The sequence below is a fragment of the Channa argus genome, chromosome 9 (genome assembly GCF_033026475.1).
Source record: "Channa argus isolate prfri chromosome 9, Channa argus male v1.0, whole genome shotgun sequence".
NCBI lineage: Eukaryota > Metazoa > Chordata > Actinopteri > Anabantiformes > Channidae > Channa > Channa argus.
Window position 1 is genome coordinate 20,125,557 of NC_090205.1, and position 13,299 is coordinate 20,138,855.

The 13,299-nt window shown below is 38.3% G+C and overlaps 1 protein-coding gene across 3 annotated transcripts in view; it reads left to right on the top strand.

Annotated features, from left to right (window-relative positions):
• Window positions 1–13,299, top strand: part of thsd7ba (thrombospondin, type I, domain containing 7Ba) — a 168,115-nt gene that overhangs the window by 134,386 nt on the left and 20,430 nt on the right. For all 3 annotated transcript variants that reach the window (XM_067516850.1, XM_067516847.1, XM_067516849.1), the window contains exons 17-18: window positions 9,635–9,768; window positions 10,320–10,476. In XM_067516850.1, coding sequence (XP_067372951.1) covers window positions 9,635–9,768; window positions 10,320–10,476 — 291 coding nt within the window. The remainder of the gene's footprint in view (window positions 1–9,634; window positions 9,769–10,319; window positions 10,477–13,299) is intronic.

Below are 13,299 nucleotides of genomic sequence, written 5' to 3' on the forward strand. Positions count from 1 at the left end.
AAATAAGGAGAGATATATAGAATGAGAAAGGGGAAAAGAGAGAGGGAGAGAGAAAGTGCCACCATGAAAATAATGAGCAAAGAATTCTCACAGTTTTAAACAGACTGTGTAGGAGTTTGGCTGTAAAGCAAACTGTACATGTGCTGTTAATGAGGTATTCTGTAAGATTTGGTAAAGTACGATAAAGAAGTAGTTCATCGAGATAAAAAGTTACAGAGACGTCTCGCTGGAAACCTGTTGTTATGATCCCCCGGTCTGCTCAGCATCTTGTTTACAGGTGGGAAAAGAATAATTAATGAAATAACTTTTAGTGGAACATTAATCTTACATATATTTTCAGAGTCTTAAACAGTGACAGACCAATCAAAAATAACATTTACATTTGCCACAGAAGCTCTGTCAAGTTTCTGATTTCATATATAGTATATATATATATATATATATATATAAGCAGTGTTTGAGTGTCTGTAATAAACTGATGATATCGAAGGAATGAAGAGGAATTTGTTTGGTCTTCTAATGTAACCTAGGGGGTCTGGTGGCTCAATGGTAGAGCATTGGGTTGGAATGCAGAAGGCTGCTGGTTTAAATCCCGCCCCGTCAACCGTGGCCCCAGCTACCCACCGTGGGCTGGTCCTGAGCCCGGATAAAATTGGAGGGTTGAAGTAGGAAGGGCGAATCAATGTTGGGAGCAGGCTCAGCGACCCCTGAAGGTCCAAGCCTAAAGCCGTTGATCTTTGATCTACAAAACACTGTTTAACAACCTTACTTGGCTTGGTGGCTTTAGCCTTAGGCCTTTTGCCCAAACATTGGATATACTGTTGCAATCAGTGTTTTCCATTAAACGAGCCACAGGAAAACATTCAAAATTCAACCTAAGACTGTTTTAATGTACAGTTTCATTAACTCACTCAAACTTTCGAAAAATTTCCAATGGTCATCATTTCATCTGTTAAAAAGGAAAACTCAAAAGTAAGAAATTAAATGAATGGATATGTTGTTTTCTCCAGAAACTACAAGATTTACTGTCAAATGTATATAATATAATGATTTGCATGAATAAATATTTGTTCACAATATATGACTTAGAGACCTCTTTCACTCCACGGCTTTGAAGATAGATCTTCTTAAATGGGAGTTGTTTGTATAACAATTCTTGCTACCTGTCAAACATTTTTCTGTTGTGCAACAATGTTTTCTATATCCTTAGATTTTTGAAATTAAATATAGAAATGTCTAGTTATACTTTTAGAATTTTTTTATTTTCAAAATGTGTATTAAGAAAATGCCCGCAAATCTGGTTGAGTTTAACACAGAGAATTTACAATGCTGCTATTTGTGGTCTTTTTCTGAACTCAAGATGCCTCAGGAGACTGTCAACGAGAGCTCATAGATGTCAAAGCAGTGCCCCCAGAGAAGCACACAAATTGGATCTATAATTACAGGAGACATTTGAATTTCAGCAAACTTACAAAGGTGTTTGCCACAGAATGCTGAGATGTTAAGTGCTACTGTGTATGCACTATTTTCTTAACACACAACCTAATTCTCTTGACTGTCTGCCAGCCACTGTGCCACTATTACCGCCTAAGGCCTCCACTCCAACTGTGGCTCTCTCCTTTGGAGAAACGTCCTCTCTGTCCACCTCCAATGCTAACCTGCCACACTGAGGAAATGCATCTCACCAGTCACTCCCTCTTACTCCTAAATAGATTCGCAGATAATGTTTGTGTTATATAACTTATGCAAAAGCTTTCTTTTCCTCTATGTGTTACTTGTGCTACTAAGTCATTATTTCTTTTTTGTGTCTATGTTACAGTACATGTTGACTTATGAAACTTCCTAACAATTATAAGCATGCTGAACACCACTGATCAGCAGCAGGGACACAGAATAATAATTCTGTACACTGTGTTGTATATTCATATTTTTGAGACTAAGAATTCTTTTAATTGAAAATGTGGCCGTTTAGGTCTTTTAATGTGGCTGCACAGTTATGTATTTCTGGTAAGTAGTTTGGGTAATTTTCCAATACTCCTTTTAACAATACTCAGCCAAAATAGATATGAAAGGACCACGATTGCTAGATAATTGCTGTACTTGATAACTAAGCCATTTTCTCCTACAAGCCTGTATCACATGGGGTATTAAACAAAAGTTTAAATCCCTGTTGCCTCTGAACTTCAGGCAGACAATTTATGGGATGCTCACACCTGACAGCACTGTATCATAATCTACAGTGCATATGCAATGCACGTTTAATCTACCGAAACTGTTTTGCTGCCCTCACTGTTCTTCTCTAGCTGCTGATGCTCTTAAATAGTTCTTAATTAGCAAGCTGGCATGCCAGCAGTCTGATCATGCCACCTCAGGACAGATTTATGGAGAAAATAATCATGTGTGAGCTCCACAGTCCACTGCTGCTGACAGCTTTCTGCAAGCAGTGACCGATCTAATATTAGTGGTTGCCAACTAACACACCCTTCAAGATGGATGTCAGTGTCTTCCTGCCCATGTTGCTGATCCAGGATATTTGCAAGTGTCACAAATGATTTTGTTCACCATATGTATAACCTTTGTCAGTGTTGAGTTACACAGCCCTCTGTTTAACTTCATCAAATTAAGCATTTGATGCTTTCGTACCGACTGCATGTCATGATTTCATGTCTTGGCTCCGTTCAGCTGAGAGTTTGTGTACTTGGCAACTGTCAGTAAATTATGAGGCTGCAGATGCTGCTGGCTGTTTTTTCTCAAAAAACTTTGCAGTGGTGCCTGTTCAGAAGAATAGGCTAGAAAGACCGTCCTTATAGGTATTAATTTGTTGAGGGGGTTTTATTGCTTCCCCAAAGATCTGTTTGTGGGCGATACCATGGTGCCTGCTGGTATGGCTGCCAAGCTAAGCTCTTACTGTATGCTCCTGCTATCTTCTCAGGCTCAGACTTTTTGGTTGTTTCTGCTTTGGCAACATACTATAATGTAAATGTAAAGAAAAATTTGACTTCTCGTGTTTGGTCTCAAGGTACTGTTTGCCCATTACCGCTGACATTGTTCGATAAGTTTTCTCTTGGCTTAGTTTGATTAAATGAGATTACTGGTGGAGGGTATTACTAATATTTAGGCTTTTTATCCAAACTCCTGACATACCCCATATTTAATTGGCTTCATTTGAAACACAACACAGATTTTAGGTCATCACACTCATATTTTCTTTACACACTTCAAATAAGCATCAGAGAAGCATAATTAACTCATATCCATAGAGTTATGTGACAGCTTGCTCTGTTGTTTATATATTATAAATTAGGTCTAAACAGCTGAGCTCTTGTTAAAATTCTTAGGATTAGCTACTGGATTATGATCACACTCTGAACCCATGGCCATCTGCTGTTTTTCAGTTCTGCTTTTCAAAGGGGAAGATTTTGGCTGCTCCAAGCCGAGACTCTTGAGTTAAGCCATGTATCTAGAGCTCTTTTTCTACTAGCCACGAATCAGGGGGAATAAACTAGTCATTATCCCAAGTATTATGTGGAATTCTGTCTTCTTGTCACTTTTATCATCCAGAACATAGAGAGTTACATCTGCAAAGGCTTAGAAACAATACTCTGTGTCACTGCATAGGAATAATAGAGACTAATAAAGGATTGGTATTGTGGACCTGATTCCACCTCAGTGGTAAAAACAAGGAACTGTTGGCAGAGCTTGACAGAGCTAAGGCAGAGTAAAAGCGACAACCAGACTACGTTGCACAAATCTATCGTGGCATTAGGCAGCCTGTGTTATGGTCTGCTGGGGCTGTGGTGTTTGGACAATAGACAACAAGATACTATACAAACTAATGAATGTTGGTGGTTCTGCCCTGGGTTTTGTCTCAAGTAGATTGGGATGCAAGATTAATGACCAAACTATCAGCTATTATGGACAACCATTTCCATCCACTGCATGCAACCATAAGTTTCTTTGGCAGCTCCTTGTTTGTCAGGATGCTCCACCTACAATTTATTAAGCAGACAAAGCCTCCTTCCTGAGGGAGACTCTGCAACCCTACAGATCAGAGCAACCCCACAACAATAAGCTAACAATAACGTGCATAGTGTTCTCCACTAAGCTTTATCAATACATCCTTCTAACTGTACACGTTCTTCAGCTGTGATTCAAAACTTAGTTACAGTAAACAGGTGCAGCTCTGCAGAGTCGGAGTTCACTACTTTTCCTACAATGGTAGGTTTTGATTATATCTGGTGCTATGAGCAGTGGACACCCAAATTCCAACCTTCAAGCAAACAATTTAAAGCATTGCTTATGCTTACACCAGCTTATTTAGTGTTTGGTTGCAATTACTGTGTAATGTTTTTGTTTCATTAGACAAAATTGTTTTACTCGGTAGTTCATAAATCAGTTACATCATATACTGTGTGTACTGTACTGACCTCGTTACGAGTTAGCTCAGCCCTGATCTCTTCACCACTCTGACCTAAAATAATTCATCATATTTGTCTAGGAAATTTACAATAGATTAATTCTCCTTGATTTAATATTAGAATCACGGGGCGTAGCACAGATATGGTTGACGGTACGCGAGGGGCAATACCAGAGGTTTTCATATTTTTTTTTATTAATGACTCCTGGGAAAAGAATTGCTGTTGTCTCTCTGAAGCGTTGGGATTTACTCTTGCAACTTGTATTCGGTCGAATCTGCCACAGTATGTTAGAATGGCCAGATTTCAAGTACCAGAAACAATATTAAAGTTAACAAAGGTTAACTGCACCCAGGTGGTAAATCTCTCTCCTGTATTAGAGTGAAAGACTGTGAAGCCAGCTGCTGATGGATCGACCTCAGGCCAGTGAGTTGTAATTAACATAGATCAGTTGCGGGCATGTGTTGTTCTCCCCCTTTAGGCGGACACCTTAAAACAAGTTGTCTCCCTGCACTACACACCCTGCATATTGTTTGTGCTGCCACCCAGAAAGGCTTCATTTCGGAACCTCTGTAAAGCTTAGTCACCCAGATGGTCCGCAACACTTACTTCACATACAAAGGTTAATCACAGCTTCTATGTGCTAAATATACAAACAAATTATAGTGAGTGGCTAGGAGAATATTAAATACATGCTCATCATTGATAACTAGGATGTTTTTTTAAAGATGAGATTGTTTCAAATTTGCTGTGAGCTTGTAACCCAATAAACTGGAATGCAACCATCAAGCTTTGCACTCTGCTTAACAACCCAATTCCTGTAATGTCAACCATAATAAAATATGGATAAAATCCAAATAACACAAATGAAAGTAAGACAGAAAATGCAATAAAGCTGAAATTGAGCTTGACTTTACCAGTGTTTTCAGTGTTGATGTGACTTGTTTTACTGCTCATGTGCAGCACTCATTTGAACTGTGACATAGTAGTGTTTGCTCTGATGTGATACAGGTGAGCTCATTCCCTATTTTTGTGTTCTGAAAAAGACCTTTGAATATAGCTATTATTGAAAGATGGTTCAGGGTTAAGTGCTTATGAAACATTCTTGCTAATGTATTCCTGTCTTGTTGAGCTGTTCCCCTAGTAATACATTACAAAATAAATGAGAAAAAAAGATTATTTCAGAGCTAGAAATAGAGCTTGATGGCCAAATAATTTGTGTAATTATGGAAAGTCACACCATTGCCCTGCAGCAGCAGGAGGTCCAAGGAGGATGTTAGACATAAATCTTGATAGGCCTTTGGTTCATTGAAGTCTCTGGTTGGTAGGAGAACTATTTTCTATTAGAGAGAGACAGTAGGTGAGAGACAGTGTGATTTATAAATGAACTCAATAGGAAATAGCTTTCTTTTTTCAGAGCAATTATAGTTGTGTTTGTTAGGTGTTTATTTGATACTGATAACACCGGGGACATTTACAGCTGATTGAACATTGTTGCACAAACATTTTAATTCGACATTTTAATTCTGCAGTGGTGCTATGCTGCATAAAGATACTAAACATGGCTGGGCTATTAATACATGTATGAACAAGCTCTGTGTTATCGCTTCAGTGCAGTAATAGAAGGAAGCACATCCACCTTTACAGAGTAACATTTTAAGATTTGAGTAGAATAGCACTTTAATCACATTCCTTTCTCATGGCAGAGTCTTGCCCTCCTCAGGACATCATTTGTGTTGTTCCCCAGTTTTAAATTGTCAGGAGTTGTGAAGAGATCATTATGTCAGGACTTAAGAGCAGGTGATATACTCAGACTTTTTGTTTCTTTAATGCAGCGTCTCTTTTAGCTCCACGCCACAAATGTTAGTTTTGCCAAATGCTGTGCTTTAATGGGAAGGTGTTTGGGTTTAGCTGATACTTTAAACAGCCTCTGACTTAGATTTCTCATTTTAGGTGCTGTTTAACTTAATCTTATGCTCAGGTATATTAATCACTTAGGTTATGTTTCAGGTTTGAGCAAGAACACAGGATTTTTCTTCAGGGTTCTTCCTGAGAAGCACAAATAGATATCTTACTCAAGCAGACATAATGGCTTTATTACATTTTGGAACAATTTAACTTCTAATCCTCTCATGAGAATATAGAAGACAATCATCGCATGGGAATAGACTCCCCTGATTTCTCAAAGGAGCCAGTGTTTTCCGACTCTTCCCACTGACAGTATAGCAGTCTGTTTGAAGTTGTAGTCACACAATGACAGTTAGAGAGATTTATATAAGTGAGTGCCCCTCCTTAAGGCTTTCTGTGCGATTTTTTTTGTCTGAATCAATAAAACACCATCCTTGCACGAGGGCCTGTTGGTGCATCACATGTCCTTTTGAGTGTGTGTTGGATGAGTATGGATGAGTATGCACGTGCACCACTTTTCATTGTTTCTCTGTTTGTTAGTGTGCAAAGTTTTTAATACGCGTGAGTGAGGCTTGGATTCAAGTCATAATCATTATCTCACCGAACCGTTCGGAGATTTTAACAATAATGCAATTTACTTTTAGTGCCATATAGAAGGCAATGCATTGTTTTCCTGCAAGTCTGGGACCTTAAATGTGGTTTCATTCTGATGTGCATAGTCATGGATCAATAAATATAAATGGCATGAGGACGATTTGGCATCCAGTGGGTATTTGCAGCACATGGGTGCGTGCTCCTGCTACTGTGTAACCATTTCTCACTGCCAGGTCTTTGTTCAAACCAGCTTTATGCTAGTTCAAAGGTATATGCTGCATGTTTACACCCAAAGTTAGTTCTGCCACAGGTCAAGGTCTTTTATTTGAATATTCTTATATCTGTGAAAATAAATTAGAACAGCCTGAAAAGTTATTGTCAGAAACATGCCACTTATGGTAACTTTGGTAACTTTGTTTGGATTTAGATACACAGGCTCTCTGAGCATATGCTCATTTACACTGACTTCTCGCTCACCATCTTCAGACAAATTAATTTCTCAGAGTTGCCTTCAGCTGCAGGTCTGGCCATTGCACAGCTGTTGCAACCAACTGCAGCACTTTTAAAACTCTCTCAACACTATGAATCATTCAGTTGGCAAAAAAAAAACAAGACTCACTGTAGATGATGAAGTATTTAATCATCCGTTACCCTTATTAATGAAACACAGAGCAGAAAGCAGTATTTTTTAAAATCAAATTTAAGCAGAATTATATACAGGCAGATTTCTGTCACTGCAGGCAAAATCAAAACTAATGATCATATTGTTCTTCTCTCCCCTGCCCAACTTCTGGCTTGTGTTGCACTGCTAATATGGACATCCACGCAGGCTCAGGTCAGTGCCGTTCATTTTGTACATACACTCTGCTTTAGCTAATGAAGACAAAATGCATGTTAGATCTGTCCAAGTCACATATTCTCCTGTGACCCTTTTAGTCTTTTGTTCGAGAGAAAGAACAATAGTTTGATTGGAGAGAGAGAGAGACAGAGAGTGTTACATGGATGGATGATATTTCATCCACCTTTTAACTGGAGGGGCTCAGACTGACACTCTGTAAAGAACATTAGGACTTCATTATAATGTGAATAGTCAGTAAAGCTTTTGAGAGTATGCTCAAAGAAACTGGGTTAGCCAATGTGATCCTAGTGATGCTAAGAAAATATATAAATTTTAGAGAGCCAACGGGAGAACTAAAGAGCAGAGTATAGGCTGTCTTCTTAACATGTAGCCAGTGAGAGGAGCTGGTCTGTTGCAACTGATTCTAAATGATCCAATTCTCTCTGATGACCTCCATACACATGTTTGTAATCTAAGATGATCTGTACCTTTTTCTGCTCTGTCTGTGTGCGGTAGTAACCCAACTTTAAAACGACTGTACCAGCACATTATTCAGCATTAAACTTGCACCTTTTGGTGTTGTGGCACTGTAACCTGTTAAGTTAGTGCTATAGTTGCATGATTCCTAATTTCCAATCCCAAAATAAAAGTATACATTGTGAAAAGTAACTGGCAGTTATATTTATGGTGATAAAATGAGTTTTTTTTTCCAGAGAGAACTGTGCTTCTGTAGCACTAGTGGCGAAAGTGAAAGCAGAGCAGTTGCCAGCAGGGGCATCTGCAGGGACAGATGTGAAATGATGAGGGTGTGTAATAGGCATCTGTGTGGCCCAGAGGGGAGGGAATACTCAGCCCTCATTCTCACTCTCTACTCTGCACACACACACACACACACACACGTACAGACACCCATTACAGCTTGTCATAGCTTTTTCCACAAATTGTCCTCTGGAGTATACCCTTTACTGTGGCAGACTGTTACATAGATTGAGAGTAAACATGTGTTTACAGGAGCATTGCGCTGGCTGCTCCCTTGGTTACACAGACATGCCGGAATCACTGGTTAAGTGGGGAGAAGTCAATAGGCTCAACATTCATGCAACTACATCCTCAGCTGAAGGGCTTATTGCACATGGTCATTGTTGTTTTACACACCCCATGCTATTCTTTCCATATCATACACAGGTTTTTGGGGGGTAAATAATAAAATATCTTTATGGGACTATGCTTTCTGTGCTCCCAGTTATTCTTTTTAGCCAAATCACAACATATAGTATAATCCTGTAGTGTAGAAAACATAAGGGTCATCATCCTGATATTAAAATCCAGCCTGTTTGGCAACACTTAGTAATTGGTCCCATAACTGGAAGCAGTGTAGATTTTAAAACATCCAAGGGAAGAAATATGCTTTCTTCATAACCGTACAAAGGCTTGATGTTTGAATAAATGCACCCTTAAAAGAAAATGTAATACAATTATGTTCATAAGCTTGAGTTATATTATGCAGAAGATATTTTTACACAAAGTATTTTAGCTGTATCAAAAGTAAATGCATGAAAAATGCTGTATTTGGTGACACCTCATTAGTGTCGGTTACCATGAAAAGTGAAAATGGCTATTGTTTTCTTCATGTTCTTAGTGTATGAAATTGTTATTATACTTACAGTAAATGTCACCATTATATATATATATATATATATATATATATATATATATGTGTGTGTGTGTGTGTGTGTGTGTGTGTGTTTATAAGCCTGTGTGAGCTGATTTGTATGCATGTCCATTTTTCAGGTCATATACTCTGCTGTTTCCTTCAGTTAATCTCGGGGGTATTCTTTTTCTCCTGTGTATATGTGTGTGTCTGTTTGCACGTGTGCAGGTGTACGAGGCCACGCCGTGCTACAGTGAATGCAGCCAGTACGAGTGGAGGACGGAGCCCTGGTCCATTTGTACCATCAATGCTGTGGACGACCTGCCAGCCTGCGGAGAGGGAGTCCAAAGCCGAAAGATCAGGTCAGTGAGGGGGTGAGGCTTGGCGGCTGCCTAGCTGGCACCGCGACATACACAGGGAGAGGTAGACTGGCAACGGTTTTGTAGCTGCCACTTGTGTTAGCCCTAACACTTTCAATGCCAGAGGAAAATGAGCACTCAATACACACTAATTGTTGGTAGATTTTTTTTGCCGTGCCTTTGTAGTGCTGCTTAAATATAGCAGAGGAAAGCTGTGGAGTGTTGACCCTCTCTGTAGGCACCATGTACTGGTTGGTATTGGACTATGGCCAAAAAATCATTTATGTCCTGTACAAAACTATACTGTCAATAAAAACAGTAAACCAAATAGATTTTGTGTTTCAATTTTATAAAATTAAACATTTAGTCGAACACATACGACATAAGGTAAAGTCACTTTTGAAACAAGCTGCACAATCAGACCTGAGAAAAGAAAAAGTACAATCTTTTTTGAGTTGGAAACTTAGATATGGGTTTGAAACTCAAAAAAGGACCCAGTTACAGTAGCAATGCCCCAGAGTCTTGTTATACAGCTGCACCGTCCACTCTGCTAGGTGTGTGAAGAGAGGAACAACAAGTGGGGAGGCCGGCAGTGTTGAGGACAATTTGTGTGATCAGGAGGAAATACCACCCAGAGCCCAGGTCTGCTTTCTGGCCTGCCCCAGTGACTGTGTGGTGGCACCCTGGGGACCCTGGAGCAGCTGCCCTCTGGTAAGAAAAACTAACTTAGTGACCAGCTCCCTAATTCAAAGTAAATGAATAAAAAAGATTTGTTTTCAAGTGTTTGTAGGATGAAGTCGAGATAAAATTGGTCAGTGGGCAAAATCAGATCTGTGGGCAAAACTGTACATTTTTTTTGTAGTAGTAATGTGATTTTTAATTTGCAAAGGATATACTGTAACTCACACACAGACAGGTTTACTAATTTATTCATTTAATAAATATAAATATAATAAATGTAAATATAAATATAATACATATATGTATATAATATAAATATATTTACTCAATATTTTTTTATTGATAGTAAATGTTACTTTGCCTAATTCCAAATAAGTTGCTTGCACTTCTAATGAATCATTTTGCTCCTCTTAGACTTAGACCCAGTTCCCTAAAATCCCCAATTTTAAAAACCGATGGATTTTTCTTATAAAACAATCATTACCGTCAGTACTATTAAAGATGTTCAACAATATTTATAGACTTCTTTTGTTGCAGAGAAAGTGTTACATTTCGTATGAAAACTAAAAAACACATATTCACATTGTAGTTACACATCAGGGAGGTGTTGGTAATAATTAGTAGTAAAGAGCTTATGAGCACATTCACCCAGCTGTTCGGTAACCTTGTGTGGCTTGAAAACACATTTTGCACGATAAAGTTGTGCATTGCATATTAAATTGAATGTACTAATGTGCCTCCAGTTTCCAATGAAGTTAGCCCTCAGGCTAGAACAAAGCAGCATATGCTCCTCAGTGAAAGTAGCCACAGGCTACCGGCCACCCGGCCATGTAGCCATGTTATAGGTTTCCTGTCAAACACAACAGCTTATTGGACTTGAACACTGGAGTCTTAGATAGAGTAGGATTGAGAAAGAAAGAGATTACCTAATTAATCTGACTGTTCTCCACGGACATTTAGTTTTAACAAGTCTTTCTATCTGCAAGCTTTGGCAGCACTCTTAACATCCATAAAATGCAGCTAACTCATTCATTTGGTGATATCACAGTGATAAAAATGTTAAAAAGACAGTTAAAGTGTAACAGCCAAATAAAACTGTTGTGGATGAGTTCTTTTCACAATTAAATTTACCCAGAAACATTCTATATTTGTATAAGTTTGCTGAGTTTGTGTAGTTTTTACACCTTCTCATTGTGATATAATAAAAATGAAAAAGTTTTGAGAAAAGATTGTAGTGTATCGTTAATGCATTTTCTGAAATAGGAAAGAATCATCACATGACCATAAACAGCCTGAACAGTTACAAACAAGAAAAATATGCACATACCAGAAGCCGCACAAACACACTGATCTGCCAATCACAATTATTTGCATAAGAAAACTGAGATGATGTAGATGTAGTTTAAATAAATCTGTGGTATTAACAATAAATAATCAGGTTTGTACTTGTATTTTAAAATATATAAGTTGGAAGTTAATCTTTTGACATTGTGCATTTTATTTCTTAACAAAATGTTTTGAAATAATCCCTAACAATCTTCTTAGGTGCACGCACACAACAAGAAATCATCCTGTTGATTTTTCACTTTTTAAAAAACTGCCTCCCCAGTGGGCAGGGCCACCACCCTCTGCTCATTACCTGGATTCAGTGGGTTCAGACCTTGACAACCAGGACTAAGAACGCTGTGTAAAATGAGGATGTGAAACCAAAACATCCTCTAATGTTCATAATCTCAAGGCTACACTAAGCTTTGTCTTACAAGCAGTTGCAGTTGCTTGTTTTAAACTGCATTTTCTGTCATGTTACGCAACTCATAGCACATTTTGAAAAAAAAAAAACAAAGTAAGTGCCACTCCAAATTAAGTCATATGGAAACTTAAAGAAATGAGGTAAGTTTGAATAAAAAAATAAATTAAAAAATCCACATTTGAAACTCTAAAAGTTAAGTAAAGCACACACAAACCAATGACTAGGGAAATGCTTGAATTAAGTAGACTTTAATAGCAAAAACTATTTTTTACATACAGTAATTTAAGTAGTAAAAAGAAAGACTAGTTGCTTGAGCTACATAATAATCTGATGCAAAAAGTTCCCTTACTTTTTTAAGTAGATCATGTTGGTTATTTTTACCAGTGTATGTAAAAAGAGGTAACACCTGCACACTTACACTAACACTGACATCCTAAGCCAATTCACACACACAGTTAAAAGGAGCCGTCAACAACAATATGCTACTGTGATTAGAGAAGGTACGAGGTTTTCAACTATTTTCTTTATCCTTTGTAACCTTTATAAAACTCCACAGCGAAATCATTTCACATTGTGCAACGGGAAGCCACCATGTTTTTACACAGAACATCCTGCCACTGATTCATTCTTGATATTGCCCTCTCTCCATCTCCCACCTAGACAAGATTGTCTCACCCTCATCTGTCTTGACTTGTGACTGAGACGTTATTTTCAGAGACACCGTTGAGAGATAGCAATCTCTAACACAAACAAGTTCCTAACTTTGCGCAGGGAGAAGTCTCCTCTGCAAAAGGATGGTACCGAAATGCAGATCTTTAATGTAAATTATGCTGATCCATTGTTATTGAAGATAGTTGTGTAACCCTGGGCCATACATCTGGAATGAGGGTATTGTGCAGTGTGTGCAATTATTGCAATGCGATGAGCTGTTTCGGCATCCAAAGGTGGCATAGTGATTAAAGACACTATCTTGAGTAATAACACTGTCATGCTCCCATATACTGCCTGATTGATGTGTTTTCCTTATGTTAAAGCCAACTTTGTCTTCTACAACTTTGTAAATCTGACATAAATCATACGGTATTAAGCCCAGAGTGGTCATT